This window comes from Schistocerca gregaria, chromosome 5 (genome assembly GCF_023897955.1).
Source record: "Schistocerca gregaria isolate iqSchGreg1 chromosome 5, iqSchGreg1.2, whole genome shotgun sequence".
Taxonomy (NCBI): domain Eukaryota; kingdom Metazoa; phylum Arthropoda; class Insecta; order Orthoptera; family Acrididae; genus Schistocerca; species Schistocerca gregaria.
This window is the reverse complement of record NC_064924.1, coordinates 568,836,031-568,854,190: the sequence shown is the minus strand read 5'-3', so window position 1 is coordinate 568,854,190 and position 18,160 is coordinate 568,836,031. Positions and strand designations below refer to the sequence as shown.

At 41.9% G+C, this 18,160-nt stretch overlaps 1 protein-coding gene across 5 annotated transcripts in view; it reads right to left on the bottom strand.

Moving 5' to 3' along the window:
* LOC126272648 (pyruvate dehydrogenase phosphatase regulatory subunit, mitochondrial-like) overlaps nucleotides 1-18,160 on the bottom strand; it is a 181,014-nt gene that overhangs the window by 41,924 nt on the left and 120,930 nt on the right. For 4 of the 5 annotated variants that reach the window (XM_049975641.1, XM_049975644.1, XM_049975642.1 and 1 more), the window contains exons 13-14: nucleotides 9,948-10,269; nucleotides 9,536-9,855 (exon numbers count right to left, since the gene is read on the bottom strand). In XM_049975641.1, coding sequence (XP_049831598.1) covers nucleotides 9,536-9,855; nucleotides 9,948-10,269 — 642 coding nt within the window. Of the gene's footprint in view, nucleotides 1-4,923; nucleotides 5,249-9,535; nucleotides 9,856-9,947; nucleotides 10,270-18,160 lie in introns of all 5 variants that reach the window. The other variant, XR_007549249.1, reaches the window with a different exon arrangement.

Here is an 18,160-nt window from a genome sequence, read left to right as displayed (position 1 = left end):
ACTCTTCTTTTAAAAATATTTGAAATTATGAAACTTCCGGTATACTTGAAATTATCAATTGCACGATTTAATGCTAATTATTAAATTTATTTCTGGATTCATTTATAAAATAATGATATATTTTACCAGAGACTCTTCTTTTGTCAAGGAAGTTTATAAACTCTTTTGCTCTGTAAGCTCTTTGGAATATTGTGAGTACCGCAGAATGTAAGTAGTAGTGGACATGCCTCTGATGGAAGTAGACATGTTTCTGACTGAGTCACTAAAAATGTAATTTGTGGTGTGATAGAAGTGGAAATTATAAAGACGGTGTGAAATTTAAAAAAGTGACAAAAAATAAAATTCGAGAAATATACAGGCAAATCTTCATCAGTTATTTAGTCATTAGGAACCCACAGCGATAAATCAAAATTTCAGCTGCAAGAATGTACCCCTAGACACAAAAACTGTAGCCAACAACAAGAAGAGAAAATGAAGATAAATAAATGTCTTTCTTTTGTATATCTTATGCCTCTCAAAGCATTTGAAACTAATGAAGACACTAAGAAAAATTTTAATAGTGATATATGGTAGGGTAACATTACAAACTACTACAGAGAGATGCTTAATCTTTGAGGAAGAAGTGCAAAAAAGAGTCACTGATATCTTCTCCACTCTTAGCATTGTATGACGAGAATGGTAAGACAGATTTACACTGACACTAGCGGTCATGGGGTAGGTGTAATTCATCTGTGATTACCTACTCTACAACTGAGAAAGCGTGCCTTGTAGTTGTTTGAACCATCAACGTGTTCTGGCTGTATTTATTTGGCAAACTATTCACCATTGTGGGGTACCACTGTTCTGTACGTTGGCTGACTAGTCTGGAGGATCTGCCGTGTTGACTGGTGAGATGGGCACTGAGGCTTCAGGAGTATATCACAGTGGTATACAAAAGTGGATGCAACCCCTAGGACGCCAACTGCCTTACAAGGAATCCTTTGGTTGAAGACAACAGTGTGATTGAAATCTCAGTTGTCCCTGCATTAAACAATTATGCTGCTGAACAGAAGGGAGATCCAGTACTACTGAAAACCGTTGCTCAAAGGAGGAGGAACTGACCAAAGGAGAATTAAAACTGATAAGTGGGACATTTTACATGAGGAATTATGATCCAATGGAGCAGAAATTGTTGCTGGTTATCCCAGCTCATCTATAGCCAGTTATTCAAAGTTTTTCCATGACACACCAATATATGATCACCTGAGATGTGCCACTGACCACGTCACTACTGATTTGTAATAAATTATCCGAGCCACTGTAAGGAATGCCAGTGACACAAGAACATGCCACAATTACCTCCAGCATATCTGTTACCAGTTCCACCTGCAGCAGCATCATTCCACTGGATCTTAATCAACTTCTTGTGAGGTATCACAATGTCAAAAAACTAGGATTTGTGGATGACAGTCTTCACTGAGTACTTCACCCACTGCACTTTGTATAACTGTGATTCTTAAAGCTGTGATCACATTTGATTCGACAACCATAACTCCCTACATCATGCACAATTTTGCACAAAACAAAGCTGCTACAAGCTACTTCTTACCCTAACACCATTTACACAAGTAGGCTTCCAAAAGAAAAAGGAAAGTTCAGTGGCATTTATTGACATCACACCAGCATATGACACTGTGTGGCTGGATGGTTTAATGTATAAATTAAATCAAACCATTTCAAGTTCAAATATCACAGCACTAATTGAAATGATGCTGATGTTCTTTCCAAGTTAGCATCAGAGAAACTACAAGTAAATCCTGTACCACAAGCCCCACATTTATTTAACTGTACACCAGTAACATAGTCAGCATTGGTCCTATAAAGTTTAGCTATGCCAATAAGCTAGAGAGAGCAAATCAAAGCAACAAATTCAAGGAAAGTGAACAATACTGAAGCCCATGTGTTAAGTTGGGCTGTCAGAGAAGTTACTAAAACACTACTTTTTGGGCCATATCGCATCCTTCGTCATTTGTCATTAGTCGCATACAAAGTCAAGGATTATGACCCTTCATCAAGAAGACAAAAATGCAAAGACATCATCAATGTCCTCTATATGAAGCTCTATTACAGTCCTAAGGGACAGCTTGATAATGTGACTTTTCATTCAAGGAACCTGAAGACCCACTTGACAAATGTGAAGCTTCAATGGGAGGGACAAGCTTCGATGGAAGGGACTATCTTCAATGCTCTTAGTTGAAGGGGATGTGACAAAACTGCCAAAATGCAAGGATCCACCAGCACTGCTATACGGAGTACCCCTGATATGATCTAGATCCAGGGTGTTGTGGTCAGCTCGAATGAGGACTACTTAACCACCAGGTTACTCTTTTTCCAAGAGAGGAAGTAATGTTGCGGGCTGTGCTGCATGCAATGTAGAGTTTCTGCTGCTGGCTAGCATGCTACAAATCAACAGGTCAAATCTGGCCACCAGCAGTTACTTATTATTTAGTATTGATCATTTCTGAAAGATTTTCAAAATTTCATATGTTTGTGATGTATGCAATTTCTCGAATGCTTTATGTTTGTATAAGTAGCAGCAATCTCTGTCCAAGATTAAGTTCAGTTCTGTCTGTACATTGGGGTGTTCTTAATAAGTGCTAAGTGTTGAACTTCACTGATGACCCTGCTTTTGGATTTGTACCTAACTGTGGTTACAATGTGACAATGTGCTACTTGACTACAAGCAGCAAATTGTTACTTTGGTGCTTTGACGAAGCAAGATGGGATATTTTTAATTCCCCTCTTGTTTTGCCATCTGCCTCCTTAAAATTCATTTTACCATTAACATTCATGAGTATAATCTGCATTTTCATAAAAGAGAAAGGTTGGCCATCAGTTTTAAAGAATATAACACCAGATCTAATTTTGTGCCTGGTTTCATGTATGTAATTGATTTTCTAATTTATTTCAACTATTCCTAGTTAGTATCTCTTATTGCAGGGTGAAATCAGTAATTGTTTCGTAACTTAAATTCTATTGTTGACATATAAACAAATATAAATTCTGAACTATTATAAACATTTGGAAGAACAACTAATAGTATTCTTAAATTGTCTATCTGGATCTATTTGAAAACATGTTGACAAAGCCAGCCCTTAATTAATTCCAAAGTAATTAACAGTTTTGTCAAAAGTATTGTTTGCATAATGATATTTGTTAATTTCATGATTTATACAAATAATTCGACCTAATTCTTGTAGTAGAAGAAACTGTTAAAAAGGAACGAATTTTTTGATGTATTCAGTTAATCTAACAAGCTAAGTTTTAATTGTAATATCTGTAAATTAAACATCAACCAGTGTGTAGTTTCAGTACCTATTATTGTGAGGATACATAAGGGCCCAATTTTTGGTCCTGAGACAGTCAGTCCATGGCTGAGTTTCAGATGAGGAACCTGTATTGATTAGAACAACAACAATGCGTCTGTGAAATAAGTGTAATGCAAATAGGCCGTGTGTTAAAACAATGACATTGTCTATTCCATTGGTACCTGTTTAGTCTTCAAGAAATGTGGACTATGGGGTTAGGCTTTTACTGTTTTTAAATGTTCAACAGGAAACTGTTGTAACAGTATGTGGGTGTTCACCTGCAACCTATTAATGAGGCTTATGGAAAGTTAAACAATAGTGTACTGGCCATATAACTGTATTATTGAGGGGTTTTGAGCAGTAAAAGTAAAGTACAGTGAAATGCAAATGTGCACCTGTTGGCTACATCAGTGTTGTACTTCCACACCCCAATTTTGAGCCAGTGTAGCAACACGGTACATCGGCACCGTGGACAATCAACAAAGAAATAAACCAGGTGAATCGTTACAGTGCATCTTAGTCATGTCTTGCTAGTCTTCTAAGACTTACAATACTTAATCACATTGTTGCAAAACTATTAAATGGTTTTAAAAGTTTCTGGCAGATTGAATATTCAAATAAATATTGGGCTTATATCCAGACTGGCTGCAACCTCGGAATTTATTTGAACATGTTAAATGAAACTATACAAGACATATTAAGTAGCATGTAGCAAAGTTTTTATTACAGTAGTTCTCCAGGATTAAAATATTTGCTATTAACCCATTGCCAGTAACCATTTTCATGCACTTAGGAGAACAGCAACTTCTTAGCTGAGATTGCTATAAAAACTTTATTATAGATAACCAGTTTTGGTAAAACTAAGTTGCCATCTTCAGATCTCCATACAGATTGCTACAAACATCTTGTGCCACACAAAATCGTGCCATTGAATTTCCAGGTACACAATACATAAAATGAGCAATGCATTGGCATGTCAAAGTTAAAATTACTATGCATATCACAATTCACTAAAACATCATTCCCATAACATAACATGCCATGCTTACCAGAGCGCCAAAGGACCTTTTGCTTCCAGTGATCCAATGTTGGGAAGAACTTATCATATTCTTTGATATCCGTGCATGTACCCTACAATTTTTGTGTTGTTCTTTTATGTTGATTTTAGAATATTCTAATTGCTAAAGATCAAACTTTTGTCCCTTCTTGTGTTAGTGAACACTGCTCCTATTATTTATGTTTTGTCAGTTAAAAAGAATACACTCCACTTTTGCCATGAACATTACCAGCAAGTAAAATATATTATTCCATCACAAAATAGATACCATTTGCTAATTATTGGTGCTCTTCAAGTTGTACTATTCAATTGCTGGCTATCTAATAGACTAAGGTGCTGCTATTTATGGAAGCATGCATATGCTTATGCAGGTCACATTTCTGAAAGCCAGTTTAATATTATTTCTTGGATTCTCCCACATACACCACCATGTAGGTAGCTAACAGAGGTCTAGAATTATAAAGTATATAAGCACCCATAATTTATAGCAGGAATAACTCTTAATTTATGTTCCAGTACCTTTTTGGCTCCCATTTCTCTGCCAGCATGTTAAACAGTGTTGCACCACGGTGCAGAACTGCAGTACCAAAATACAAGATTCAACACTGACAAGTGTTTAATTTCCTTGTGTAATATTTATTTGGCTTTAGCATTTGGATAATTAATGATTACTCAGGAACTAGTTTATACTTTAAGCCACATTTATCTGATCAAATCCCTTCATTCCTCCCTCTGGTCCCCTCCTTGTCTCCATTCATGTGTTCTTAAACCAGAGTCTTTACTCTCTCCGAAGTCTTGTGCAGTACAGCTTCCTTTGTTTCTAAATCAGTTATCTTCAGTGGTCCTATAATGCCAGATAAATAAAAAAGAATGGACCTCACATACAAAAGAAATTTCCCTGTGAGTAATTTTACATGTTTTAACAAACATTTTAAGGAAGTGGTCATTGAGAGATGTGTTATCATAATGCTACTAATGTTCTATTCTCAGTGTTCATGGCACATTTTGATACACACTTTCAAAGAATTTCGACAGAGACAGATTAAGTAGAATCATTAACTGAGCTTCATGATCACAATAAGTACAAAAAACTATAAAGTTCAATACCAAAATGAAACTTCAGTATATTTAGAGGGGAAGCTGTAATCAGTAAAGAGGTCTTCAACCTGGAAGTTGCTTGTAACCAAACATTTTAGTAACCATTCTGCTATTGGAAGAGGTATGCATTTGTCTTCTGGCAAATTGTGGAATGACTCTGCTGTCCTCTCTTTAGGGCTGAGTGGACTCTGAACCCTGGTGGACCTTGTCACTTTAGATACATACAGCAAGTAAACTCACAAAAAATATCAGATAATGAATCGTATAATTGACCAGGGGTTAAATCCCACTGCCTTTCACTTCAACTCTCAGGCATCCAGAGAAAGATGAACCAAATGATATGTGGCGGTTATCGACTGCAAGACTCAACTGCCTCATCTTTGAGAACGAACTTCTTCGAAAGCTGTTGATCAGAATGTGTTCCAAACTCTGTACTCGAGTGGATGTGTTTGTACCGACATGATCAAAATAAAGTTAATTCATTGTAAACGAGCAAATACTTAATGTTGAGTTCAATATTACCATATGAAACACCTCGATCCCCACACTGGTGACCCCGATGCTCATGAACGCCGCATACAATGCCAGAAATGTGTACTCGAACATCGCCATGGACAAACAATGCAGCAACCCTTTGTCCGATTTCTACGTCCATCAACTTTGCATTGTGCCACATCTGGTAGCAGTACAGGAAGTGTAATTACTGTGTAAATTCCTGACCCTTGTGTGAATCATGCTTTTTGGTAACTTTAGTCACCTTCTCACACATCGACAATGCGACCGAGGCGCACACGTCGTCCGCTGAAACCCGCTCAACGCGCCATTAATTTTACTTACGAACAGTGCAGTGCTCCTTCGCCGATTAATTTGGACAATTTTGACTTGCTTTTGTGTAATGAATTAACTTTGTGCAGTGCTTAGACATTGGACCATCATGCCAAACAATGGACTGCAACAAACGGGGACTATGTAGCAAATCCCAGTTTGCATGAACTCCGAATTACGGCTAAATTGCATGCCTTGTTCAATTCACAGGAACAATTTCATCAAGGACGTCCTGCCGATCAACGACAATGCACCAATTACACCAACGACAATGCCGGCTGTTTCTCAGTGCAACACTCGACATGCCACGCCTCCCTCTACACAGCACCGACTCTGCTCGACCGCTACCGACAGCGACGTCACGGCTGCTGCCTGCTGGCTCACTGATCTCGACCCAGTCAAAACAAACAGCTGGGCAACATATGATCCCTCCACGGCTACCGCACCCGCATCTTGTCAACAACTCGCCGACACTACGCACACTCACTGTTCGGTCGGTCATACTCGATCGCGCCCGCAACTTATTCACCCACCCCAGAAGACGATTTCATTGTATGAATGCTTCATACAGCAGTGAACGTGTTCTCACTCCGCCCCGCCGAGTACTGAGTTTCACATTCGCGATCGCACCCAAGATCTCTTCTACTCAAACTATTACGTCAACACTGTGCCGCCGACCTTGTCTTGTACACCAGGTTACACATTGATAGAGACAGATTCTGATTTTGACCCCATCTTACTCAGTGATACATATCAGACTGCTTCACGACATACATTTTTGCCAGAACAACTGCAACAGCTATGTGAGAAAATTGCGACATACAACTTGTTGTTACAAGATCAGTTACACATGCTGCAGCCAACACCGACCGAACACGACATGAAACAAGATGCTCCTGTCATTGTTCCACCTTCAACTGCTTCACAACATACATTTTTGCCTGAACAACTGCAACAGCTACGTGAGCATATTGCGACATACAACTTGTTAGTACAAGATCAGTTACACATGCTGCAGCCGACACCAACCGAGCACAACATGCAACAAGATGCTCCTCTCATTGTTTTGCCTCCGACTGCTTCCGATCCTTCGCCGTTACTACCAGCTACAACTAATACCCTGACGATCACGCTACATGGATCTATGTCCCAGATGTCACAACTGTCATCGTCATGCTGACTGAAGTGGAAATTCTACGTTACTGATGTGATACAAGCAACTTATTTACACTGCTGCCACCTTTCCTTGGTAGTTCCAGACACTTAGTTTCTGTACCATGGCATAACCAGCCGCATTCCAGTGCCGCTTGCTTTGCCACCCTCTTCACTACCTCTGCAATGTACGACCAACACATCTGCCATTTTTGCTTCGACAAGTAAGCATCTTTCCGCTCCAACACACGACCGTGCAGCATTTTTGTGTGAGCAGCTTGCAGCCTTACGACTCGACCACAGTGCCAACAGCGACAGCACACACGCACCTCCAGTTCCATCAAACTGTGTCACCTCTCCACCACGGACCAGTAGTTCATCTGCCAATTCCCCTTCTTCATGTTCACATTACATCTCATCGCCTTCCTGCTCCAACCAAGGTTTCACCAACCACGTCCACCTTCCACCACCTCTCGCCGTCGCCATGCCTCGTGCACAGGTCTCTCTGCCACGCCCCCACCCTTCGATCATGGTTGTTTCGCACATCAAAACACTGACACTGTCAACCACACTTGGAACATCCTGCCATCTACCACTGTAACACGCTAACCGTCCACGGACTCTGAGGTGAAACTTCCGTCTACACCGAAGTCATCCGCCACCAAGGTCAGTCATGTGCAACTTGCTGTTTTCTCCCCTACTGCGACATCAAGCGCCTCTACAACTCCGTCATTACCGCAAGTGTTGCTCATCCGGCGTCTCTTACGCAGCCTGTTAAGCCACAGCATGCTTGCTCCTTTATGTCATACAGCCAATAACAAACTGTTACTGGACACGATGCACTTACCGCGGCACTTGCCGGAAAATACTTTGGCAATACATCACATCGCATCTTTGACGCACTCTGTGCCTTCGATCGGATCAAAACCCCGCTGCGCCGCACGGCCTTGGCACGACAATGTTCTCCCCACCGACATGCCGCTGCCTTCTGCTTCCACCGTGCCATCAGCAGCATGGCACTGTCAACCTGTGGAAACCTTCCGTGCCTCCTTCCCTCCGCTGGTTGTGCCTACCAAGACATCGAGGAACGGTCCGATCGCGCCTCGCACTAGCACCTGCCACGGCACTATCGGCCATGCGCACCTGCGTCATCAGCCGGCCGAGTGCACACACGCCTCTCATCATCCTTACTGTGCTGCGCACTACCGGCAGGGGCTCTGTGGCAGTTATCGACTGCAAGAGTCGACCACTTCATCTTTGAGAACAAACTTCTTTGAAAACTGTTGATCTCAATGTGTTCCGAACTCTGTATTCGAGCAGCTCTGTTTGTACCGACATGATCAAAATTAAGTTAATTCATTGTAAACTAGCAAATACTTAAGGTTGGGTTCAATATTACCGTACGTAACATCTCGATCCCCACAGATAATTGAAAGGTATGACTCAAGACTCAATCTGCCCCACCCTCACAGCTTCACTTTTACCAGTATCTCTCTATTACTTTCTGAACTTCAAGGCAGCTCTCCAGCATACACTGCTAGACTTGAACTCCTGGAAGGAGGGCTGTCATGGAGAAATGACATCCACAGTATAGGTGCCGTTTCCAGAATGATTCTTTTACTTTGTAGTGGAACCTCAGCTGTTTTACAACTTTGTGGCAGACTAAAACTGTTTGCCAAACTAGGACCTGAACTAAGACACTTGACTTTGGTGGGAAATGCTATTAGCTATTGGCACAAACATGACCCATCTTGACAGTCTCATTTCTGTCAGTATCTCTCTCCTACTTTCTAAAACCAATGCACACTCTGCTGCAAAGCTAAGACATTTTTTTGCAACATCCTATATTTTATGAGGGATAGTCCTAAACTCGTAGGGCTGTTTCTATGGAGTGTGGAAACTTTGAGAGATGAGCTGGCAGAATTCCAGTTGTAAAGGTGGGTTGCAAATAGTACCTGTATAACTTAGTCAGTAAGAACATTTACAGCAAAAAACAGGATTGCAGTTTTGATTCTCATCAATAAATGTTTTGCAGCAATTACCATATGGTACTTACCCTGCTGATGTGACAGTCCCAACAAATTCATTATTTCTGTACAGTGGTTCACCGCCCCACGGCCATACATGTTTATCGGGATCGATATCCTCCAGTACAAACAAAACAAGCCTTTTTGTCACACCCTGCTCCTTCTGACGCTGGAGAGCAAATTTTCCAATGAAGTACTCTTTATCGAGCTTTACTCGGAAACCACTTCCTGCTTCAAATGGAGTCACCAGACTTGTGAGCTCTTCTCCCCAAAATGGAATAAACCTCTCAATTCTCATGAAACGTTGTGTCAAGCAGCCGACATCTCTTGCACCATAGTCATGTCCGATCTACATGAAAAATATTTATACTAATGCCATCACTATATATTTTCAATTAGAAACAATATTATGACAAATTTAGTGACAGTGCTTTCACTTACCATCATCAGTTGCTCATATACATGCAAAGCATATTCTGATGGAACATAGAGACAATATCCTGGCTCCCCTGTGTGTGTGAATGCCATTACCATAACATCTGATGCATACCCAACATTAATTTGTTTGTATGTAAAAGGATGAAGATTAACATCAGAGTTTGACAGTTCTGCCATCAGGTCAGGTGCCTTAGGCCCAACCACATTTATGACTGTGTACATTGATGTGAGATCAGAAATTCCTACACTTCGATTGGCAGGAAGATGTCGCCGCATCCATTCAAATATCCTTGTCTGTTGACTAGTTGGTGACACCATGAAGTAGCTGAAGAAAAAAGAACTGATTGTAACCAAAGTGTTGGTTGTTATGTGCTAACTTCCAATAATTCATTATATAACTGTTTTCTGCTAAAAGACTTTACATGTACTGCAGAAATAGTAAAGACACCAAAATCTGCATCCTGCATATTGCAGGAAGGCCATGTAATGCAGTAACTCTGCTACTGAACACAATGAAGGATTTGGTAGTACTTACTCCCTACTCCTCCTTCGAAGCATTAGTGTAAATTACATTAATTCTATGGGTCCTGCAGAGAGCAGATACTGGGCTGCGGGAAGAGGTTTGACTATAATCATTCATGTGAACAGAGAACTTGTTGTTTGTCCTGTCCCACGTACCACATTTTATGTGAGCATGAAAGCTATCAAGCCATCTGCCCACATTAATGGCTACAGTCACACTGTGTCCACGAGACAGCTGGACCAGTGGTCACTGATCATGGCACACACCATAAGGCACTATTTTCACATGTTATTTTCCACACCCGCATGTGGCATGCCACATGACCTTGTGAATCTTGGCAGAACTGCCCCCCCTCCTTTCCCCCTTTTTCTCTTAACCCAAAAAGGGCATACTTCCATACCTCATCCATTTCAGCCTTTTTTCACATTTTTGAACTTTTCTCAATATCTGCATGTGTTTGTTCATGTTTTTTATATATTTGCACATATTTCTTGAGTTTTTTAATGTATTTGTACATATTTGTGCATATTTTCACATATTTGTGAGTATTTTTACACTTATTTTTCTGTTAGCCAGCTTCCCTCACAACCAACTAAGGCCTTTATTTCTACCTCATTTCCTATTTTCCCAACACCATCCCTTCCATGATGGACCTCTGTTCCATCTTTCTGCAGCAATTCAGAAAAGTATCTCTTTTCTTGGCTAAAACCAGTCCCAAACCGTGTTCCTTAAATGTTGCCTAAACCATGGAATCCGCCCCCCCCCCCCCCCAAATGGCCTAACCATAAAAATTCGTTTCTCTGGCTCCCATCCGTCCTCTAATGATGGCCTTCATCTTTTCAGATTCTGTCAGTCCCTGTCCCTTACAAATCTGATACCTATTCTCCTTGTCCCGATACAGGCAATATAAACACTTCTTTGTCACCAATCCCACCAACCAAAGCCATCCAAATCCCAACACTGAACACTGCCTCTCCCAATTCATACCAACATCTAACAACGATCCTCCCCCTTCCCACATACCCCCTTCCCACTGGTCATTTTCCACGGATTCCTTAACTCCAACATGGCCTTATCATTCTTCCCCACATTTCCTCTTAAGAACACCAACCTTTCAGCAGAAGGAAAAAAAGCCATACACAGCCTCAAAACAGATCCTGGTTACTGTTTAGGATGATGTCTTCCTGCCCAGAGAAAAGTATTCCACCCTGCAGTGGTCACTTTTCCGAGATGCTCACCCCCTTGCAGCTGTATAGGTGCACCACTGCAAGAATTTTAATGCACCATACTCTACTGATAGTGCTGTACATCATGGGCCACTAGAGTATTTATTGACACCACTACAGGTTGCAATGACAATGTAAGATGACTGCCAGGGCAGCAGGTATGCAGAACCAAGTGGGCGATCATTGTGGAATCATAGAGACAGTGAGTAATAACAAGTTTACTGATAAGAATTTTTGCAGAAGCCAAAGGCATTTTATGCTTTAATCCTTGACTAGTTCACTGCTTAGCTGTGATCAGTGCCCAGCAGGATGAGATGGCCACTGATGGGCTAGGTGGAGACAGAGTCGGGGTTGCAAACTGGGACTCCTGGATACACAACTCGAAGTCGGTTGAAGTCAGCCAGCTGATGGACCCCATCTAGAAGGCACCAGTTCATCTCTTAGCAGCATAAACTCTGCAAGAGTGATCCCATCCCAGAAGTGCAACATAACCTCCAATCCCAGCTTAAAGCCTTAGGTCCTTCCAGAACCTCTCCTTTGAATCCATTTCCTCATCCTTATGACACCTCACCCATCCACCTTCTACATTCTTCCCAAAATTTACAAACCAAACTATCCTGAATGCCCCATTGTAGCTAGTTATTGTGTTCCCACTGAATGAATGTTCATCCTCATTGACCAATACCTCCAACCAACTTACCGAAATCTAGCCTCACATGTCAAAGATCCACCTTCATAGACTCTCCACAATCCACCCTCCTTTACCTCCTGGATCCCTACTCATCACTGTTGCAGCCACTTACCTATACACTAATATCACTCATGTCCATGGTCTTGCCACTACTGAACATTACGTCTCCCAATGTCCTTCAGACCCCAAACCCAGAATCTCATTCCTCATAAACCTTACTAACTTTCTCCTAAAACATAAATGACTTCTCCTTTGAAGGAAAGGTTGTTGTGGTCTTCAGTCCTGAGACTGGTTTGATGCAGCTCTCCATGCTACTCTATCTTGTGCAAGCTTCTTCATCTCCCAGTACCTACAGCAACCTACATCCTTCTGAATCTGCTTAGTGTAGTCATCTCTTGGTCTTCCTCTACGATTTTTACCTTCCATGCTGCCCTCCAATACTAAATCGGTGATGCCTCAGAACATGTCCTACCAACCAGTCCCTTCTTCTGGTCAAGTTGTGCCAAAAACTTCTCTTCTCCCCAATCCTATTCAATACTTCCTCATTAGTTATGTGATCTACCCATCTAATCTTCAGCATTCTTCTGTAGCACCACACATCGAAAGCTTCCATTCTCTTCTTGTCCGAACTATTTATTGTCCATGTTTCACTTCCATACATGGCTACAATCCATACAAATACTTTCAGAAATGACTTCCTGAAACTTAAATCTATACTCGATGTTAACAAATTTCTCTTCTTCAGAAACGCCTTCCTTGCCATTGCCAGTCTGCATTTTATATCCTCTCTACTTCGACCATCATCAGTTATTTTGCTCCCCAAATAGCAAAACTCCTTTACTACTTTAAGTGTCTCATTTCCTAATCTAATACCCTCAGCATCTCCCGACTTAATTTGACTACATTCCATTATCCTTGTTTTGCTTTTGTTGATGTTCATCTTATATCCTCCTTTCAAGACACTATCCATTCCGTTCAACTGCTCTTCCAAGTCCTTTGCTGTCTCTGACAGAATTACGATATCATCGGCAAACCTCAGTATTTTTATTTCTTCTCCATGGATTTTAATACCTACTCCAAATTTTGCTTTTGTTTCCTCCACTGCTTGCTCAATATACAGATTGAATAACATCGGTGAGAGACTACAACCCTGTCTCACTCCCTGCCCAACCGCTGCTTCCCTTTCATGTCCTTCGACTCTTATAACTGCCATCTGGTTTCTGTACAAATTGTAAATAGCCTTTTGATCCCTGTATTTTACCCCTGCTACCTTCAGAATTTGAAAGAGAGTATTCCAATCAACATTGTCAAAAGCTTTCTCTAAGTCTACAAATGCTAGAAACATAGGTTTTCCCTTCCTTAATCTAGCTTCTAAGATAAGTCATGGGGACAGTATTGCCTCACGTGTTCCAACATTTCTACGGAATCCAAACTGATCTTCCCCGAGGTCGGCTTCTACTAGTTTTTCCATTCGTCTGTAAAGAATTTGCATTATTATTTTGCAGCTGTGACTTATTAAACTGATAGTTCGGTAATTTTCACAGCTGTCAACATCTGATTTCTTTAGGATTGGAATTATTATATTCTTCTTGAGGGTATTTCGCCTGTCTCATACATCTTGTTCACCAGATGGTAGAGTTTTGTTAGGGCTGGCTCTCCCAAGGCCGTCAGTAGTTCCAATGGAATGTTGTCTACTCTGGGGGCCTTGTTTTGACTCAGGTCTTTCAGTGCTCTGTCAAACTCTTCACGCAGTATCGCATCTCCCATTTCATCTTCCTCTACATCCTCTTCCATTTCTATAATATTGTCCGCAAATACATCGTCCTTGTATAGACCCTCTATATACTTCTTTCACATTTCTGCTTTCCCTTCTTTGCTTAAAACTGGGTTTCAATCTGAGCTCTTAATATTCATACAAGTGGCTCTCTTTAATTTTCCTGTAGGCAGTATCTATCTTACCCCTAGTGAGACAAGCCTCTACATCCTTACATTTGTCCTCTAGCCTTCCCTGTTTAGCCATTTTGCACTTCCTGTCGATCTCATTTTTTAGCCATCTGTATTCCTTTTTTGACTGCTTCATTTACTGCATTTTTATATTTTCTCCTTTCATCAATTAAATTCAATATTTCTTCTGTAACCCAAGGATTTCTACTAGCCCTCGTCTTTTTACCTACTTTATCCTCTGCTGCCTTCACTACTTCATCCCTCAAAGCTACCCATTCTTCTTCTACTGTATTTATTTCCCCCATTCCTGTCAATTGCTCCCTTATGCTCTCCCTGAAACTCTGTACAACCTCTGGTTCTTTCAGTTTATCCAGGTCCCATTTCCTTAAATTACCACGTTTTTGTACTTTCTTCAGTTTTAATCTACAGTTTATAACCAATAGATTGTGGTCAGAGTCCACATCTGCCCCTGGAAATGTCTTATAATTTAAAACCTGGTTCCTAAATCTCTGTCTTACCATTATATAATCTATCTGAAACCTGTCAGTATCTCCAGGCTTCTTCCATGTATACAGCCTTCTTTTATGATTCTTGAACCAAGTGTTATCTATGATTAAGTTGTGCTCTGTGCAAAATTCTACCACGCAGCTTCCTCTTTCATTTCTTTGCCCCAGTCCATATTCACCTACTACGTTTCCTTCTCTCCCTTTTCCTACTACCGAATTCCAGTCACCCATGACTATTAAATTTTCATCACCCTTCACTATCTGAATAATTTCTTTTATTTCATCATACATTTCTTCAATTTCTTCATCAACTGCAGAGCTAGTTGGCATATAAACTTGTACTACTGTAGTAGGTGTGGGCTTCGTATCTATCTTGGCCACAATAATGCGTTCACTATGCTGTTTGTAGTAGCTTACCCACATTCCTATTTTCCTATTCATTATTAAACCTACTCCTGCATTACCCCTATTTGATTTTGTGTTTATAACCCTGTAGTCACCTGACCTGAAGTCTTGTTCCTCCTGCCACCGAACTTCACTAATTCCCACTATATCTAATTTTAACCTATGTAAATAAAACAGAAAGAAACTTCCACATGGGAAAAATATATTAAAAACAAAGATTCCAAGACTTACCAAGCGGGAAAGCGCCGGCAGACAGGCACATGAACAAAACACACAAACACACACACAGAATTACGAGCTTTCGCAACTGGCAGTTGCTTCGTCAGGAAAGAGGGAAGGAGAGGGAAAAATGAAAGGATGTGAGTTTTAAAAACCCACATCCTTTCATTTTTCCCTCTCCTTCCCTCTTTCCTGACGAAGCAACTGCCAGTTGCGAAAGCTCGTAATTCTGTGTGTGTGTTTGTGTGTTTTGTTCATGTGCCTGTCTGCCGGCGCTTTCCCGCTTGGTAAGTCTTGGAATCTTTGTTTTTAATATAACTTTAACCTATCCATTTCCCTTTTTAAATTTTCTAACCTACCTGCCCGATTAAGGGATCTGACATTCCACGCTCCGATCCGTAGAATGCCAGTTTTCTTTCTCCTGATAATGACATCCTCTTGAGTAGTCCCCGCCCGGAGATCCGAATGGGGGACTATTTTACCTCCGGAATATTTTACCCAAGTGGACGCCATCATCATTTAATCATACAGTAAAGCTGCATGCCCTCGGGAAACATTATGGCCGTAGTTTCCCCTTGCTTTTAGCCGTTCGCAGTACCAGCACAGCAAGGCCGTTTTGGTTATCGTTACAAGGCCAGATCAGTCAATCATCCAGACTATTGCCCCTGCTACTACTGAAAAGCCTGCTGCCCCTCTTCAGGAACCACGCGTTTTTCTGGCCTCTCAACAGATACCCCTCCATTGTGGTTGCACCTACGGTACGGCTATCTGTATCGCTGAGGCACGCAAGCCTCCCCACCAACAGCAAGGTCCATGGTTCATGGGGGGAGGGAAGGAAAGGTATACAAACAAATCCACACTACAGCCATTGGGACCCAAATGGTGCCCAGCTATGCCAAGCTGTTTATAGGCCATCTACAGAAAACCTTCCCAGCCTCCCACAACCTCAAACCCCTGGTTTGGTTCAGGTCTATTGATATCTTCATAATATGGACTCGGGGTCAAGACACCCTACCCTCACACCTTCAGCAGTTCAATACCTTCTCTCCCATCTGCTTCACCAGACCCTCCTCAACCCTGTGTGCCAGCTTCCTGGATGTAGACCTCCTCTCTGGTGGCTCCATTCACACCTATGTCCACATTAAACCCATCAACCACCAACAGTAGCTGCATTTCAGCTGCTGCCATCCCTTCCACACCAAAAAGCCCTCTCATCCAGCCTGAACGGGTATAGCGTACCTGCAGTGATGAGAACTCCCTTACCCAGTATGCTGTAGGCCTCACAAAGTCCTTCACAGACAGGCACTATCCCCGAGACCTATTCCGCAAACAGATTTCCTGTGCTATATCCCAACACACCCCTAATACTCCCACCACCAGCAAGAACAAGCTACAAAGGAGCACTCCTTCATCACCTCCATCACCATCCTGGACAGGAACAACTGATTCACTTCCTATGTCAGAGCTTTGATTATCTTTCATCAGGCCGTGAAATAAGGGTCATCCTATTCAAGATCCTTCCCAACCCTCCTAATTCCATTGTCTATCCAACCTCCACAACATCTTCATTTATCCCAACACCACACCCAACCCCAAACCCCTGCCATACGGATCATATCCCTGTGGAAGACTGAGTGCAACATGTGGCCAATCCACCCACACAGCACTTCCAACTCCTGTTTCATCACAAGTTTATCCTACTCCATCAGAAGCTGGGCCACATAAGGAAATCAACCATGTCATGTAACAGCTCTGCTGCAATCAGTGCACAGCTTTTTATTTTGGTATTACTACCAACCAGCTGTCCACTAGCATGAATGGCCAGCACCAAATTGTGACCAAGAGCAAAGTGCAGCACCCTGTGGCACAAAATGCACTTGAACAGAACTTGCTAGATTTCAATTGCTGCTCCATAACCTGGGCCATCCAGATCCTGCAATTTACCACAGCTTTTCTGATCTACGCAAATGGGAGTTATCCTTACAACACATTCTCCACTCCCAAAATCTTCCTAGTCTTAACCCACTGTCCCCACACCCTCCACTCAACAATTTCTGCTCCCTCTGTCCTGTCACCTCCTCCAGATTAATGTCCCCTGGCTCTCATTGTGTGCCGCTCTCTGCCATTGCACTCACCTGTCTTTCCCTCTTCTCTACTCCATTCCTTTTCCACTCCTTGTTTGCAATGCCCCCCCCCCCCCCCCTTTCTCCCCATTCTGCCACACAGCCTTGTTCTAGCACACTCTAGTCCCTGCACACTCCATCAGGCAATGCTAATTTACCTCCCCCCACGATACCTTGCTATCCCTCCCCCTACCCCACCCAACTCTGGATTGCAGCTGCTGTTCAACATTACACATTGCATTCCGGCCAGAGCAGCCAGAGATAGCAGTGATGTGTGTGAGGTGTGCTTGCTGGGGTGAATGTGTGACCCTTCTGAAGAAGCCTTTGGCTGAATGATCATGTGTAACTGTCTTCTTGTTGTGTCTGTCTGCAACTCAGCATGTCTTTTTTGTCTTCTTTATGGTGAGAAACAATCTACCATTTTCATAAGATGTTGAACAACGTCCCAGAGAACGATGTTTCTGACAGTTCCAGATGTTTGTATGAACATTCTGTGTGTTGTACTCAAGTGGGGTGGGGTCTATGTAGAATACCTGAGGCACTGTATCTTGCTGTCAGCTTTCTGAAGAATGATGGAAC